We start from the raw sequence: 17,651 nt of genomic DNA on the forward strand, positions 1-17,651 counted from the left end.
TAAAAAGCGATAGAAATTTATTTTCTGGTTTATCAAAAATATCTGCAACACACTTGCATAGATGGACACGGAGAAGCTTCCATGAGTGACTGAGTGGGACCAGCAACGAGCAGGAGATTCTACATTTGTGTTTCCACACACACAAAACAACATCGCTCACTCCTCCTCCTCCTCCTCATCATCATCATCATCATCATCATCAGGACGATGAAAGCTGACGTTGAAGTTACAAATTAAACTCAAAATGATTTTCTCTCAAGATCCAAATTGATTTTCTCATAAATAGAAATAGGGTTAAACAATAAATATTCCAAATAATATATTACCTCTCTTATTTAATACTTTTAGATCATATTCTTCTTAGAACCAATTACATTGCACAGAACGGGGAAAACTCTTCACACTTCATGATGTGTCACTTAAATGCACCAAAGCTCTTTTAGGACAATCACAAAGTAAATATGACACAAATCTTTACTCTTCTCATTCTAAATAACTCGTCGTGTCAATCAAAGGCAGCAGTAATTCATCTCCTGAACATCTTCACTCGTGTAGTTCATGTGGTATCCACATCTCCACCATTCAGCGTCACATAGAAAACACTTCGTGTGTGTTCTGGAAACATGGACGCTTCTCCTGACGGCGCCGCTCCGCTCTACTCTACTCTGAGCACATACGTCAGTTGGCGTATTGTCGGTAAAATGCGACCTTGACGCGTTCGATGTGGTGACACAGTTTGATGGCGGGTCCTAGCTTCAGGTCCATGCACTCCTGCACCGTGGGCAGCGTGAGCAGCAGCAACGCCTGGCCGTCGATTTCCTGTCGCCAAACACACAGAATCAGACAACTTCATTTTTCCATCAGCAGTGTATATATATATATGTATATATATATTTTGTGTCGATCGTGCTCATTGTCCACAAGATTTCATAAATGAATGAGAATGACACCGTCACTCATACCAGGAATGAAAGCAAAGAATTCAGCTTCAGACCTCAATTTGAGGGGCTGCTAGCACCCTAATTTGTTCATAAACAATCTTTAAGAACAAGAGGAAGAAGACCCTCCTCCAGCCAAATGCTGGTCACAGACGTCACAGTTACACCAACCTGACCAGATACAGCAACATCTTCAGACAACCTACGTGTGTGGAAGCTATGGAAGTTATTCTAAAGAACAAAGTGAGCAACAAACACTCAAGGGCAGATTAACTAAAGGTTTAGGGTTATTAAAATGTGTGCAAACATAATTCCACGTGCTAATAAGGGGGTACAAACCCCATGGAATCAGGACTGCGCGTGTTCAGCGTGTCACAATGCGCCCACATTCCATTTAACGCATTTCCATCTAATGAATTTGTAAAGTAGGCGGAGCTCATAAGGGGCGCAAAAAAATGGGAGGGGGAAATACAAATAAATTAATGCAGTGGACGCAATGCAGTTCATCAAACCTGGAACTGTTTGTGGTGATTGTTTTAGCGCCGGAAAATAGTGCAAACACACACGCAGAGATCAGCTGCAGTAAGGGGAGATTAAAAAAATGCCCTAGTTAACCTTTCTGGTATAAGAAAATAATTTAAATAAAACAATAGTCAATATTTAACAGCCACTGAATAAGAAAATACAGAGATAAGTGTGTGAGGGAGAGAAAAAGCTGCACACCACTAGGCGGTGAGTGTGGAGTCAGGGACGGCTGAGGTGGAGAGAAGATGCTGCGCGCTATGGACGCACCGCTCCAGTGATATTTTCACCGTCAAACTATCGCTTCATGTTGATGAAAAGAGCATAAGGCCAGAATCAGCTGATCAGATGCGTAATTAACAATGTTCACATATGAGAGTGACACAGCGCTACTCAGGAGCTCAGACCTACTAAATGATGGTCAGTCGATCATCTTCAAATGGTACAGACTGATTGACAGACTATGTTACTGCATTAACTCAGATCAATGGCATCAACAGATCAATAGGACGTCTTCTGTCCAAATCTGCCTGTTTTTCATGGACTGATCAGAGCAAAGTAAAAAAACAGAACCTGACGGAGCAGCTTCATTAAATCAGGGGGAAAAAATATCATTAGGTTTTAAAGTTGTTTAAAAAAAATATTAAAAAAATCTTTGTCTATTTAGTTTTCTACATTATTAAATGTTTGTGCAGCAGACAGAGAAGTCCATCTGTCTCCTCAAATGTCATGTGTGCACTCACGTCTCCACATAGAACGAGCAAAACGCTCATTTAAATAGGGGCGGTCTCCACCACTTCTGCACGTGCGCTAACTATTGCTGCAATCTTAGTGAATTCCTTGCAGCAGGTGAAGAAACTGCGTCACCAAAGGATTTAGGGACGCTACTGGTTTTCCACCCTTTATTTAAGCCCCTCTGTGTGTTACTGACACACTGTTAAATGTGGTTTTTATTGTGGGGTTTTTTGATTAAGTAAGCAGCTGTGTTTGGTACTGTAGTTAATTTAAACTGTGAGATGATCCGAGATTAAAAAAAAATTGCTGAACATCACACTTTCACAGAGTTATGATTCTGCCATGATGAAATGGAAAGGTTACATTTTAACTTTATTATCAAAATATTTTTATTGATTGTATTTACATTTTAAAAATATATTTCAATCTAACTCAGTTTTTTTTAATTGTTACTGCTTCAATATTATAATTGTAAATATGTAATAATTATTTATGCCTTTGCGTGGCGCACCCTTTCATAGATCTATGATTTTATCACATGTCTGTTTAGTTTGTTTTTACGGTGAAGCACTTAAATATGACATGTTTAAATGAATGGGGATGGATTAATTGACTGAAATACATTATAACAACAATATATTGTTTAATATAAAAAAATAAAAGACTGGACATTGGTAGTTTACCTGTTCCTGGAAAATATTGGCCAGCGACGAGCAGTCTGTGGCGTTAATGAAGTTAACCACGTCCTCCACGCTCCACTCCAGTGGGTTTCTGTCCAGCACCAGCAGGTCCTCGTTCTCCTCCACCTTCACACACACACACACACACACACACACACACACACACACACACACACACACGATTCTCAATAATCCAACCATGCATCACCACAATATTTGCCACGCTAACCCACAAACCTGTACAAAAAAATACCCATGATGCCCATTGTTGCCGTGTGTAATTAATTCAGGATTACTGTAACTTTGTTCCCACAGATTATTTTAAACATTAAAGTCACATTAACAGCTGGAGATCTTTTCTAATATTCAGGATAAAAACACGTTTGGTCTTTTTTTTTATGTTTAAAAACTTCTCGTGATAGTTTCTCTCAAAGGGCTGCACGTTTGTTTCTGAGCTGCTCATTGTTAGTTTTCAGCAGGCGTTGCCACGGCAACCATCTCAGCAGGTGATTGGCGGATTACAGATGTATTCATAAATGTCACTTTTCTGTTTTAATTTAGAGTTCGTCAAGTATTTTTTGTCACTTAAATAAACAAAAGCCAAAGACTCCAATATGACATCACATGTTTAAAGACTTATCCTGTAAAGCAGGGGTGTCGGGACCCAAATATGGACCAGTTTCAGCTTAAGTGGGCCACAGATTTTAGATGGGAAACAGAGGAAATTCAACATTAATGTGCTCTGATTTTATGTCAGTATATCAGTCACTGCAGGAACTTCACTTAAATTACCCTGATTTTGAGAATAATTTTAGGAAAATTTGCCAGATTTTGGAGAAAATGTATAGTTCTTGCAATAATTTGAGATTAAAAATGACTGCCTTCATTTAAAAATTGGAAAACTGGGTTCTAAAAATATTGTGGATTTTAACTGAATTTTTGTATTTGGAGTAGCTGAGATATTTACAACTGAATTATTTGCTTATTTACACAATGATTGATGTTTTTCTGTTATTTTTACTTTCTCATGCAGGCCGAATTTGATGCTCTAAAGAGCCGGATTTGGCCCCCGAGCCTTGAGTTTGACACTTGTGCTCTAAGGCATGGTGTCAAACTCATTTCAGTTCAGGAGCCAATTACAAAGTCTTTCGATCTTAAGTGGGCCACTTTAGGCGGGAAAGAAATTTCAACATTAACGTCCCCAAGTTTGTACTTTACACGACGTATAAATGTTACATAAAGTATGTAAGGTGCCAATCCAGGCAATAAGTGACAGATACCAGTCCCTGCAAGATTTGCTCTTTTAAATTTCATTTATTTTGTGACCAACTTTCACAAAATTTGGGGAAATTATGTGAAATAATTTCAGGTTTCAGATTTAAAATGACTGCAGTCATGTGATAAAAATATGGGAAAATTGCAAACCTCCAAATATTGTGAAGTTTCATTGAATTTGTGTATTTATATATCTGAGCTGAGATACCTACAACTGAATTATTTGGTAATTTTTTTTCTGTCTTTTTAACTTTCTTTTGCGGGCCGAATTGGATGGTCTAAAGGGCAGATGAGTTTGGCAGATGTGCTGTAAGGATTTAAAGATTATTCACAAAAACAGGTTTTTAAGCCTATGAAAACTATCAAACTGTGTTTAGCCTTCAATACGTTTACTGATAAAGAAACCTAAAGTAATGAAAGTTCGGAGTTGGCGTCCCACCTCTGTGCCCTCCTCTTTGGGCGGCTGGTACTTGTTGTGTGCTGCCAGTGATCGAGTTGACCTCCGGCGAGCCTCGGGAGCCTCCGAGCCTTTGGTAGACGTGACGCTGAAGCTCCTGCGTAGAGTGGCCGCTCTGCGAGGTCGGCTGCTGGTCTTCTCTGTGGACGAGGCCTCGGCCGGGTCCTCACGGGGCTCTGAGCTGGTGCCTTCACTGCCCGACTGGAAATCGTAATCATCGTCGCCCTCGTCAGTGTCCTGAAGGAGACGTAGGACGTTAATACTTTAATTTAAAACACTGCCATTTACTTCTAGTATTAGTTATTCAAATACTCAAACCGTGACAGATTTCACATTTAACTGCAGGAAAAATTGTTGCCGTGAATTAGTTTCAAAATCGTTGCAATTCAAACTTAAAACTGTTATTAAGCTTTTATTATTTCAGCTTGACCTAAAGATTTTCTTTTAAATCCTCCTTGTGATGACATAGCTTAATGCAGACACGTAAACACAAGAATTCACTTAAAAAATACACAAATTAACTGATAAATAGAGAAAACACAACTCAATTATACAAAAACCCCCAACAAAAATAGTCAACATTACTCCAAAAACACACAAGACGACTACAAAAAACACACAAAAACAGAAGAAAGAACAAAAAAGGAACAAAATGAGGACAGGAATACACAAAATACAACTAAAATTTTCAAAATGATAAAAAAAAAATACACAAAACAACAACAGAAACACAAAAAATTACATCAAACATACACAAAAAGATTTGAAAAACACACAATAAAACAACAAACACACACAAAATGAGAAATAATATATTAATCAACAATAAAATGACACAAAATGACTCCAAAGATACACAAAATAACAACAAAAACACACAAACTCTTTGTTCTTTCTTGTATTAATGCTCAGTTTGGTCATTATTTTAAACTCTGACCTTAATGTTCATCGCATGATCAGAAAAATCACAATTTTTGTGGCTCTTACTGTGATAAAAGTTGCCCATCTCTGATGAATGCTGACTATGTTCTTATTTTTAGAGTCGTATCACTCTTTAAATGATGGTTTTCACTTTAATTCTGTCAAACCAAAAGAGCTAAACCTCCAACATGGAAGATCTGGTGCTGATGCTGAGAAACGCGGTGGTGAAAAACAATCAGGGAAGTTGTTTTTAATCGTTGTAACTTATATGTGTTATAATCCGTCATCAGAAGTGATGGTTTGAGCTCAGCCTTAAGGAATCTGAGACAGAAAGTGATGAAGAGTCCAACCTGTGGAGATCCAGCGGGCGTGTAGTCCACCGTGGACGATCGTCTCTTCTTCTGAACAAAGATGGCTTTCCTCTTCTTCCGTCGACGCGTGGGTTTGGTCATCTCTCCGTCTGCAGCCTCCTCCGCCCCTCTGGGTTTACACAGCTTCCTTTTCTTCCCGTAGTAATAAGCTGTCAGAGACGCGTCAGTCTGACCGTGTGGAAGTCATGTGACCTGTGTGTGTGTGTGTGTGTGTGTGTGTGTGGCAGACTCACTGTATTTAGTTTTGGTTTGGACGGAGCAGTTTTCCGGGCACTTGTCGTGGATAAGCACGGGGCTGAAGAGGTTGGGACAGCACTGCAGCTTCACACACACTTTACGACAGAAGTCTGGGATCTGGTCGGCCAGGCGGATGATCCGGATCGTGGAGCGATAGGTTTTCCCTTTGTATCTGAGGATGAGAGGGAGAAACTTCACTATAACCTTTTAATGGGAACCAAGAATAATTCAAGTAGTGATTCAGCTTCACACGGATCAGATTAGGACAAAAATACATTAAACTAGTACATTATTTATTTATTTATGTCTAACTGTATGAAAATACTTGAACTATGAGACACAAAAAAAGACAGGGCACCATTTATCAATTTTAAAAATTAATATCGTGAAAGAAAAACAAAAAAAAAACACTAGAAAATGTCAAGGTTTTTTTAATGTAAAGACTTTCACACCCTGCAGTTGTCAGAGTACAACCTGAACATTGGCAGCCAACCCACAGACAGTCAACTAGTTTTTTTTAGTTTTAATAGTTTTGGTAGATTTGTATACATACATTTTCTGTGTTTTTTGTTTTTATTGTGCAATTTCCTTTCTTGCAACATGTTTTTTGTATATATATTCCTGTTTGTCTCTGCAAATTTCCCCTCGTGGGACGAATAAAGGACATGTCATTTATTAGTGAGGATGCAGGAATACTATAGGATAGATACCCCTTTTCACTAATTTACATCTAATTAGCATCAAAATGTGTTACATATTGGATACAGTGCTATATTTAATAAAAGTAAAAAAAAAAAATATATATATTCTTAAGAGGAATCTTTTAATTTTGATTAGAAGCTATTGATGAAAAATCAGATACAGTTTTGGAGACGAAACAATGCAAAGCCATTGAAATCAAAGAGCGGAACCAAATAAATGCCCCAGACCTAGGCATCCTCATGACTGTATTATTATGATGTCAATTTAAAGAATTAAAAAAATAAAAATAAAATAATTGTCCAAAAATGTCTTCATTCATTTCGATTGAAAAGTTCAGCCTTTTCAACGTTTTTCCCTTCAGCTGTTCAGGCAGAAATGCAAATATTCTACTTTTAATTCATTTTTCATTAATTTAACGCCAGCATTCAGCAACAAACATTTATTTCAAAAGACTCAAGTTCAAGAATTATTACCCTTGAATTAAATATCATTAAAATTTGAATATTTTTGCTTTTACAATATTGTTGTTATAGGAATAATCTAAAAACCCAAAGCATCTGTAATTCAATAAAACATGTAAAAATATGAGGGTTTAGTTTTTGTCGTGACTACGTTTCTATTTATACGAAGAAACGTGAATGATAATAGATGAAGAAGAAACTAAAGTGGATTTTTTATTTACAGCACACCAATCAATCAAATAAAATCAGCATTGCTGCATGGATGGGATCATAATACAGTGCTGGTCCTGGTTTTTAATGACAAGTTGACTTTATGCTGATCCAGTGTTTGCTTTGCTCTCACTTGGCTTTGAGCGTCTCATCCTGACAGTCCCAGCTCTGATCCTCCAGATCCTGGAGCTCCTTCAGGACTCGCCCAGGCTTGTAGGCGGCGTTGATCAGCATGTTCAGCAGCTACACACACACACACACACACACACACATCTTAAAAAGGGACAATAATTATGCTTTAAAAAAACCCCCACAGTTCATCAAGCACAAAGTGGGACGGATGGAGCCGGCGTGCACGTGCGCCAACAGTCTCAGGAGAAATTAAACGTGTGTTTTGCTAACGCTGAGCGTGTAAACACACTGTGATTGACAGCTACACGCGTTAAAATGAAGGCACTGCTGGGAAACTGCAGGTGGCTAACAAGACACTTTAATCTCAGTCAGCAGACCTCCGCCTTTCAAAGTTCTCCACTCTTTGATTACGCCTGCTCCCCCCCCACCACCTCCACCACCTCCACTGTCACGATCCACATTAACCCACCTCTTTGAGGACCAGGGTGCATTTCCCAGGTCCGACTGCCTGAGGCAGCTCAGCGATGCGGCCCTTGTTCAGGTACGGCCCTGAGAAGCAGCGGTGGTTGACGAAAATCTTGGAGCAGCAGTAACGTCCATTAGATGAGCCTGAGAAAGAGAGGGGGGGGGGGGGGGGGGTTGCATATCATTTTATTTGAACAGGGTCGGTACAATTTAATATAGTAACAATCAGGGTTGAGGTCAATTGTAATCGTAACTGCGTAATTATAAATGTACTTTTAAAAATCTGTTGCTGTCGTAATTGTAATTAATATGTAATTGAATTCAGGTAATTGTCTTTGTAATTCAGTTATAATTTAATTATAATTATAAGCATCTGGAATCATCTGAACGTCAGTGTTTCAGACTAAACTCTCACTCAATCTCCAGCTCTTAATGGGCGCTGGGGGCGGGGCTACACGGGTGCCAGTCCATCGCACATATAGGACCATGTAGTGGAGGTGTAATATAGATGGCGTCTGTCACTCACACACTCCCATTCACTCCTACAGACAATTTAGATACTTTATTTACACTAACACACGTTTTTGTAATGGGGGGAAATCGGGGTACCTGGAGAACAGGCAAACTCCACTGAACATTAGTCTGTGGCCCACTTTTATTTATAAAAATAACACCTACTGTACGTCCCCAACACAAACTGTGAGTAAACATGATCCGTCTCATTACTGTAATCCACCAGCACCTGGTGCAGGCTGCCAAGGGTGAATGGTAATTAGGTGATGATGCATATACATGAATGAGTGGGCGGTTTTTAAACAGGGAGAGCAAGGGTCTCCTGAAAACGTGCTCAACCTCTGCTCCCTTTTGCGCAAACGTACAGATGTTGTTTACAGGCGCATCTCTAGCGAGACGCAGAGATACGAAGCTTTGAAAAAGCTAAAAAAAAAAACCATCAGGATTAGAGACGCGTAACCACGGTTTCACTAAAGGAGGAAAGGGAGGCAGAAAGCACGAGTTAAAAAAACGTAAAAGTTATGTGCACCCTTCTTTATGCAGCCATTATCACATCTCAAGAATATTTTTAGAACAATTCCAGCCCATTTTTGCTTATTTTTACCCTTTTTTTTGCAAATACACCAAACTTGCCATATTTCAACCTATTTTCATCACTTTTTCTTGCCATATTTTTGCTCCTTTTAATGCATTTTTTCTACATTACTCACATTTCTGGCACTTCTCCATCAAATTCAATGCCTTTTATGCACATTTTTCCACTTTCAACACATTTTCAGCACATATAAACCACTTTTTCCACCTATTGTCACATATGTTGACCCATATTTCATGCTTATTTTTGCCAATTTAACCACATTCACATTTTGTCCATGCCCATTATTTGCGAGTTTAAACTAAATGTCCCCACTTTTTTCTGCCACTTTTAAGCCAATATTGACACTTTGAACCCTATGTTTTTGGCCACTCTAATTTGCAACTTTTAACCCATTACTGTGGTTTTTAAAATCTAATTTTACCACCTTTTCCACCATTTTTGGTCACTTTTAACCCATTTTATTTGTGATTAAAACAAGGATTTACATATTTAAGATGACTATATACTATGGCACAAATAATAATAAACTTCCTAGATAACAGTGGATATTATTCAGATGAATAAATAAATGTGGTAATCACAGATTCATAGAACAATGGACCATCATTTTACTGACTTTATGGATGGACCCCAAAAATCTCTCCCCTTTATTCCCCCTTATAGATGGTCCTGTCTCCACATGACTGTTCTTCAATGTTCATGTCTGTGTTCAACCACCTTCAGCTACAGTGGGGGTCCCCGGTCTCTGGAACCTTTATTTTGGGGGTCGTAGACTGAAAAAGGCTGAGAACCACTGACTTAGTGAATCACATGGCTTTTTGAATACCTGTATCCATGGCGACAGGCTGGTAGTTGTTGACAGGCGTCGTCTCCATCGGCTGGGACGGAGCCAACCTGAGGGGGCAATCAGCTCGGTCAGACTAATCAATGAAGTTATCTGACTGATCAAATTAAACAGGAAACGACAGAACGCCAACGCTCGTCATTTCACCGTCAGTCCATCAGCATCAAAGAAACTTCATATCAGGCTTTGATCACATGACTTTACCTTAAAAGTGACGGTTTATAGCAACAGTGGCAACTGGTGGCCCGGGGGCCACATTTGGCCCTTGGTCTAATTTTATGAGGCCCCCAAAAGTAAATGTACAAAATTAAGGAAAAATACACAAACCAAAAGCAGGAATACATTAAAATTACAACATTGTAGAAAAATACAGTAAACGACAAGAAAAACTCCAAAAACAAACAAAATTAATACACAAAATGTCACCAAATAAAACAAAACGACAACAAAAATACACAAGATGACTCAAAAACATACACAACTACAGAAAATGACAACAAAAGTACACAAAAAAGATTGGTCATTATTATAAATGCTGACATAAATGTTGATAGTGTGGCCCTTCGAACAAACAAACTCACTCTTGTGGCCCAGTGTGACAGATGTTGCCCACCTCTGGTTTATTGTATAATTAAATGTAAAAATGAGGTAAAACTCTTCCTTACTGTTTCTCAGGTTGAACCACGGCGATCTTCTTCTGCTTCTGGCCTGTGGAGGGAGCGATAAAGAGACTTTACATCACGCCATCAGCCCGAGGGCGGTATAATGTGCGAGCGTTCACGTTGAGCGCACGTACACACGGCTTTGACGGGGGAGGTCAGAGGGTAAGAGTTGGCCTCACACCAGCCCACGGGGAAGATGTCCATGGAGTCCACGTCCACGATGCACTCGCTCAGAGGCTTAGGAACACCTGAGGACACACACACACACACACAGTCAGAGGGAGGATGGCTGACACACACACACACACACACACACACACACACACACACACACACACACACACACACACACACACACACACACACACACACACACACACACACACACACCACACACACACACACACACACACACACACACACACACACACACACACCTTCCAGTTGGAGCCATAGCAGACGTCCTCTAACCTGTGTGATCCGAGCCACACACACCTCGGCCGGACGGCGAGGGTTCACCGCCTCCAGCCACGTGTCCTTAGCAAAGCCTCTGTTCTGCCACGTCTACGCACACACACACACACACACAAACACACAAACACACAAAAAGCGTGAGGAGCAGGTTTCATACTCAATTATGATGACAGTGATTTTTTCCAATTACAATTAAAAATAAAATGATTTGTTTTCCCTTGAAAGTCAATTACAATTACGTTCTCAATTACTAAAGCTCAACAACAATTAATAACAATTACTTTAATAAATACGCCCATAAAACGTAGCCTTCCTCTTGTGTTAGCATCTCTTATTGTAATGGATGAGTTTTGTCTTAAATCAGCTGTAAAATACACCAAAAAATATATATTATCTATCATTTCATTTGTTTTTCATCTCTTGGTTACCTTGTTAGGCTTCATTATGAATGAAAATATTGCCATTAATATTTTTGGTATTTTTAAATGATGAAACGATCCTCAAGAGAACATTTACATTTAGCGGGAAATGTTTATAAATAATTGTTAACTACGTGTGTGTAACGTGGTTCCCCAGTTTTGCATTTAAACTGTAAATGACAGTTTCTATAGAACGTCAATGCCAATTACAAGTAAAAAGTCAATTATCTGAACTCAATTACAATTCAATTATGTAGAAATGTAAGAATTCAATAAAATCTGAATTTCCACACAAACAAACGTTAATCTGTCGTTAATATGGAAGGGAAAAAAAAGACATTTCAACTGTGACTCGGAGAAAAAAATGAGGCCGATCTGCACAATTCATCAACAAAGGCCTTTCAAAATAAAAGTATGATTTATCATCTTCACGGATTTCAATGACATTTACAAATGTTGGGAAAACTCCACGTTGTGCTATTTCTAGACAGCCCAATAAAAATAAAATCATGGCCCAGTCCGCCTCTATTGCTTCAGACAGCCTTCTTTCACAGAGTCGCTTTGGGTCACCTGATGCACGGTGGGCGTGTCAGGAAGCTGGACCGGGGAATACGTGCAGGAGAAAGGCGCGTAACTGCAGGCGTGTAAAAAAACGATTAAGTCGAGGCTGGAGAATTGGCCCAGTAAGAATGAAGTAAAAACGCTTGTGTGCATCCGTCTACAGAACTCCACAGTCCATAATGCAATGCGTAAAACTTTTCTGAAAATGTCAATAAGAAAGTGTTTACAGTGGAGATAAAAACAGACATTTGAGCGGCAAATTCTTTTTTTGAGCAAAGCAAGCATATTTGATTAAAAAAAATACTTTACTTAAAGGAGCATGGGGCAGGATGTAAAAATCGGACTCCATAGTGACGCCACGGTGGTTAGTGTAACTGCAGCCATCAGCCAAGACGCTGTGGGTTTGTTTATCACCAGAGCACAGCTGATACTGTGGACAGAGAATGGATTCGCGACCAAAGCCTGACAGGACGCGACGGCACCGGACGTGTCGGGTTCGGACAGATATTTAGAACTGGTGGTCGGGTTTGGTCACATAGTGTCATTTTCCTGCAGCAGCCACACAGTGATCTGTGGTGGATGTAGAATGGAGCAGAATACTATTTTAAAGGAATACACTGTTGAAACATTCCTTTTTCTACACAATAAGATGGATTATGTAAATAGATCTGATGGGTCTCTTGCGTGCATTGCGCCCCTGTTTGTGTTCTACTTTTGCTTGTTACCCGTGCGCTGATCTGATGTTGACATTAACAGTTGTTAGTTAACAAAATCGTAAAATCATTGCTTACCACTAAAACAAACATAAATGTGTCATAAAAAATTATTTGTTTTTCACTGTTGGGTCGGACTCGCACAAGAAAATGTGGCCCGATCCGCACTTATTTATTTGCCGTTCATGCGACTGTTTACTGCGAGACTTGTGCACATGCCTCTGCGTAGATCTGTAGAACCAAACAGTAGTTTAGTCCACCGTGTTGGTCTCCAAGCCGTATTTTTCTCATTCTTTTTTATTTACAGGTTATTGGGACGCCTCTCCAAGCCATCGTGAACACGCACCAACGTTATCTGACCTCACCATCAGCGTCATTTGACTCCACGTCCGCAGAACTGGGTGGGAAATTCAGACTCCAAACAGCAGTACAAAATGTATCACACAATATTTTCAAGGCAAAAGGTAGAAATGTGTGTGGACTCATTCTCTTTGGTTTAGAGCTCTTCATCACCCATTAGCAATAAAAACCTTAAAATAAATGTTTATTTTATTTTTTCTCAAATCCTGCCCTATTCTCTTTTAAAAATCCCTTCTTTTTTCTGATCTCAAAGGATGATGATTTAGGATGTCAAATCCTTTTTTGTCAGCTAATCCGCTGCATTTCTTCCTCGACTATTGGTTTTCATCGACCGACAGAGACAAACCCTTAAAACCCCGAGAGTCGTTCCTTACATCAGGAAAACAGGCGTCAGGAGCAGCTTCGGTGCTGCTCTGCTTCAGGTAGTCGGCCCAGTCAAAGTCCTGGCCTTCGTAGCCCTCTGGCTTCTCCACGCCCACGCTGTTCTTCAGGCACCACTGCACGGGGAGGATGCCGGGGGAGTGGGCGTGACATAGCACCGACCGAGCCTTAGCGTCAGTGGAGAGGTCGTCCAGCGTCACCTGGAAGTAGAACTCATTGTAGATCTGTGGATGAAGAGGAGAACATCATCATCATCATCATCATCATCATCATCATCATCATCCCTCATATTAAAATGCTGGATTTACAATTCTAGAGGAAGTAATTTCTAAATATGAGTAATGTGGGAAAGTGAATGTCTGAATAATGTCCTAAACTATTCTTTTAAGACTTTATACAATTTTACAACAAACACCAAAAGTGTCAAACTCAAGGCCCGGGGGCCAACTCTGGCCCTTTAAAACATCCAAATTGGCCCACAGGGGAAAGTAAAAATGGCTGACAAAACATGAATCACCAAATAATGTAGTTGTAGATATCTCAGTAGGGTTGCAAAGGGGTGTAAAATATCTGGCAAATTTCCACGGGCACCTAAACTCTGAAATTTTGGCAATACTCAAAAAATAGAAACTTTTCATGGGAATTATTTATTGAAATTAAGCAGAAATTGGGAGTCATTTTAAATCACTGTATCATATCCAAACATAAATAATGGCATCCATGCAAAATAATACATATAACTTCAACAGATTTATTTAGAAGTAGAACTTGACAATAAATCAAGTGGAGTTTTATTGAATTTGTGACAAATTCAATAAAACTCTACAATATTTGCAGGTGTTTGCAGTTTTCCCCTGCTTATATATAGTGATCGACCGATTCGTCGGCCGGCAGATTTAATCGGTCGATTTTAGCGTGTTTTCTACGTGTATTGGCATCAGCCGATGCGCGCCGCTGCGTTCGACGATCCACTTTTTTAACAGAGCGGCTGCTCCGTGTTGCTGGAGACAGAGGCTGCAGAGAGCATAGCATCACCTGTTAAATATTTTTTACTTGGTGTCGTTCTACCTCACCTTTGTTAATTTCAATAAATGTTCCTTTTTTTTTAAAAAAAATTGAGACTCGTACCATTTGTTATCATCTTTGTGTAATTTTTATGATGTAAATTGAGGGAGCAAAAGTCGTATCGACTCCAAATATCTGCTCAAGGAAATCGGCAGTCTGTATCGGTTATCGGCTAAGGCTGATGGAAAAAGTATCGGCATCGGCCCTAAAAAACCCATATCGGTCGATCCCTACTTATATAACATGATGGAAGTCATTTTTACTCTTGAACTGTTGAAATAAACCGAATTTTTACAAAATCCTGCTCAACCCTCAAATTAATTGACAAGATTTCCCCAAATTAATTCAATATAGCCACTACCTGTCACCTATTGTTGATGCTTTATATACTACATTTGGCCTCTGAACTAAAATCAGTTTGACACCCTGCCATAGTTGATACTGTACGGCTGTGGTCACGGGAAAATTAGCTTCCCAGTGAATTTCAGTGGCTGGAATTTCAAAACAGAAGAAGCAAGGTCGCACGGCGGGAAATAAACATCCAAAAACAGCAGCTGAGGACTCTGAAGGCTTTGGAGCGCAGACGCTCACTCACACTCACCTTGGTGACAGAAACAGGGCAGATCTTCAGCTGCTCCCACGGAGAAACCATTTCCAGCTTCATTCCCGCTTTAAAGGAGTGCCTGGGAACCTCCATGTGGTCCTGACACAGAAAAGTCAAGCTTTTCAGACCAGTATGTGCTATTTGTAGCAGCACAGAGGAGACCATGGAGCTGCTGCATCAATTCAACGTCCGAAAAATCACATTAAATGAGAATCGACAGAGGACATTTCTTCTGTGTGTAAAAGGAGACGTTTTTCCTGTGGATTAAATAAAGCAATGTGCAGAGCAGCGTGAATGCATGAGTCTGGCAGCGCTCCAAGCCTCCATCTGTTTATCTACAGCAGAGAGGTCAACTATATTATGGCAACACAGAGAATCCAGCCAGAAACAAGACTCCCTAATGGCACCTAAGAATATGAAAGGTCCAACACTAGTCATCTTATATAGATATATAGCAAACTAGATCTAAAAACAACACAGATGGAACTTAGAGTTTAGTCTGTGAGGCTTTTAGAAACACTGATATGGGTGGGATATAAGTGAAAAACTTAAATACTCAAAGTCTTTTCTTTAAGATCTTAATAAAATAATGGATTCTTACACCCTGTTTGGGTATCACCCAGTAACAGAAACACGCTGACTCACCTTGAACACTTCCAGTGGAACTGGATTGTTGAGTCCATGCTGTAGAGCTTCCTCCAGGGCCTCCTGCCACTCAGGGGCGCTCTTCAGTCCCCTAAACTCTGTGAGATGAACACATGATAAAACAGGAACTTTTAATGAATGATTTAACAGTGATACATAACAGAAAAGACAATTCGGAACTTAAAAGTCGCATGTTTAAGAGTTGGTGTGACTTTATTTAAAAGCTTCCAACACTGCAGCGTTCACACAACATATGGTAGCACAGACACCAGCAGCTTTTAACTCAGTCATTTTGTGTTTTTCTTGTCATGTGGCTTTTAAGTCACTTTGTGTATTCATTTTTTTTGTTAAATGTAGTTTTGGTAAAGTGTTTGTTTTTTTTAGTCATTGTGTGTATTTATCAGTTTGTGTGATTTTTGACGATTTTCATTCTGTGTGGTTTTCTTGCAAGTTTTTGATTTTTTTCTGTCATTTTGTGTGTTCTTGTGTGGTTTTTGAGTCATTTTCCATACTTTTGTCATTTAGGGTTTTTTTTCAGTCAATATGAGTATTTTTTTTTGTAGATTTCAGTATTTTCTGTAATTTTTGCATTTTTAAAATTTACGTTTTTGCCTTTTTTTTGCACGTTTTTTTAAAAAAAAAATAATTTTGTGTGTTTTTCTGTCATTTTGGGTTTTTGTTGTAATTTTTTGTCAGTCAGAGTTTATGTGTGTTTTTCAAGTCATTTTATGTTTTTGATGTCGTTTTTGATCCATTTAGTATACTTTTCTGTCATTTTGTGTTTTCTTGTGTTTTAGTGTGGTTTTGGAGTCATTTTACATCAATTTCATTTAGTATGTTTTTTGAGTCAAATTGCATACTTTTCTGTCATTTTGTGTGTTTTTGCTGTGGTTTTGTGTGATGTTTGAGTAACTTGGGTTTTTGCTTTGGGTTTTTTTCAGTCAATGTATGTGTATCTTGTGTGATTTTCAGTATTTTCTGTCATTTTTTGAATTTTTTTGTGTCATTTTGTGTTGTGTTGTCATCTTTTGTTTGTTTTTTAAGTCTGAGTTTGTGTGCGTTTTTGGAGTCATTTTGTGTACGTGTTGTGTGGGTCTCACAAAATTAGACGGAGGGCCTCATGTGGCCCACGGGCCGCCAATTGCCTACTCCAACAGTCCCCAGGATCAGAATGTGTGTTTCTAATCCAGTTCACGTCCTTCCTGGATGTGACGCTCACCTGTGGGCGGTTCCAGGCTGAAGTTGTTCTCCTTGGCCCAGCCCAGAGGGTGAAGCCTGACGTCCAGGTAGAACATCCAGCTGTCCTGGGCTCGCTGGTCCTCTGAGAGGCCGGCGTAACAAAGGCGGAGCCTCCCGCCCACGTTCTGGATGACTCGGACGGGCCAGTAGAGGAACGGATCCGAGGAGTCCTGGAGGTCCAGGAAAGAACCCTCCACGATGAGATCCACCGTGTTTTTCCCTCGCAGAGGCTGAGAACGACAACCAGGAAAAAGTTGAAAAAGTAAATCTCCACCCAAAGATCTAATGGGCAACCTCTGGCTTGGGGGCCACGTGCGGCCCTGAGTCTAATTTTGTGCGGATCCCAAAGTTAATGAGCAAGATGAAAACATAAAATTACAAAAAGAAATAGCAAAACAGCAACAACAAAAAAAGAAACCACAAAATTACAGAAAAGTATGAAAAAAGGACAACACGAGATGACAACA

General features: G+C 39.6%; 1 protein-coding gene across 8 annotated transcripts in view; it reads right to left on the reverse strand.

The window, feature by feature from the left end:
- Nucleotides 1-17,651, reverse strand: part of sfmbt2 (Scm like with four mbt domains 2) — a 58,190-nt gene continuing 40,539 nt past the window's right edge. For all 8 annotated transcript variants that reach the window (XM_028449920.1, XM_028449913.1, XM_028449916.1 and 5 more), the window contains 15 exons: nucleotides 17,165-17,414; nucleotides 15,946-16,043; nucleotides 15,298-15,399; nucleotides 13,625-13,855; nucleotides 11,161-11,287; nucleotides 10,858-10,971; nucleotides 10,727-10,769; nucleotides 10,044-10,111; nucleotides 8,111-8,250; nucleotides 7,643-7,752; nucleotides 6,133-6,308; nucleotides 5,879-6,048; nucleotides 4,590-4,844; nucleotides 2,879-3,001; nucleotides 1-819 (listed from right to left, as the gene is read on the reverse strand). In XM_028449920.1, coding sequence (XP_028305721.1) covers nucleotides 679-819; nucleotides 2,879-3,001; nucleotides 4,590-4,844; nucleotides 5,879-6,048; nucleotides 6,133-6,308; nucleotides 7,643-7,752; nucleotides 8,111-8,250; nucleotides 10,044-10,111; nucleotides 10,727-10,769; nucleotides 10,858-10,971; nucleotides 11,161-11,287; nucleotides 13,625-13,855; nucleotides 15,298-15,399; nucleotides 15,946-16,043; nucleotides 17,165-17,414 — 2,148 coding nt within the window. In that variant the 3' untranslated portion in view covers nucleotides 1-678. The remainder of the gene's footprint in view (nucleotides 820-2,878; nucleotides 3,002-4,589; nucleotides 4,845-5,878; nucleotides 6,049-6,132; nucleotides 6,309-7,642; nucleotides 7,753-8,110; nucleotides 8,251-10,043; nucleotides 10,112-10,726; nucleotides 10,770-10,857; nucleotides 10,972-11,160; nucleotides 11,288-13,624; nucleotides 13,856-15,297; nucleotides 15,400-15,945; nucleotides 16,044-17,164; nucleotides 17,415-17,651) is intronic.

This window comes from Gouania willdenowi, chromosome 6 (genome assembly GCF_900634775.1).
Source record: "Gouania willdenowi chromosome 6, fGouWil2.1, whole genome shotgun sequence".
Classification (NCBI taxonomy): domain Eukaryota; kingdom Metazoa; phylum Chordata; class Actinopteri; order Blenniiformes; family Gobiesocidae; genus Gouania; species Gouania willdenowi.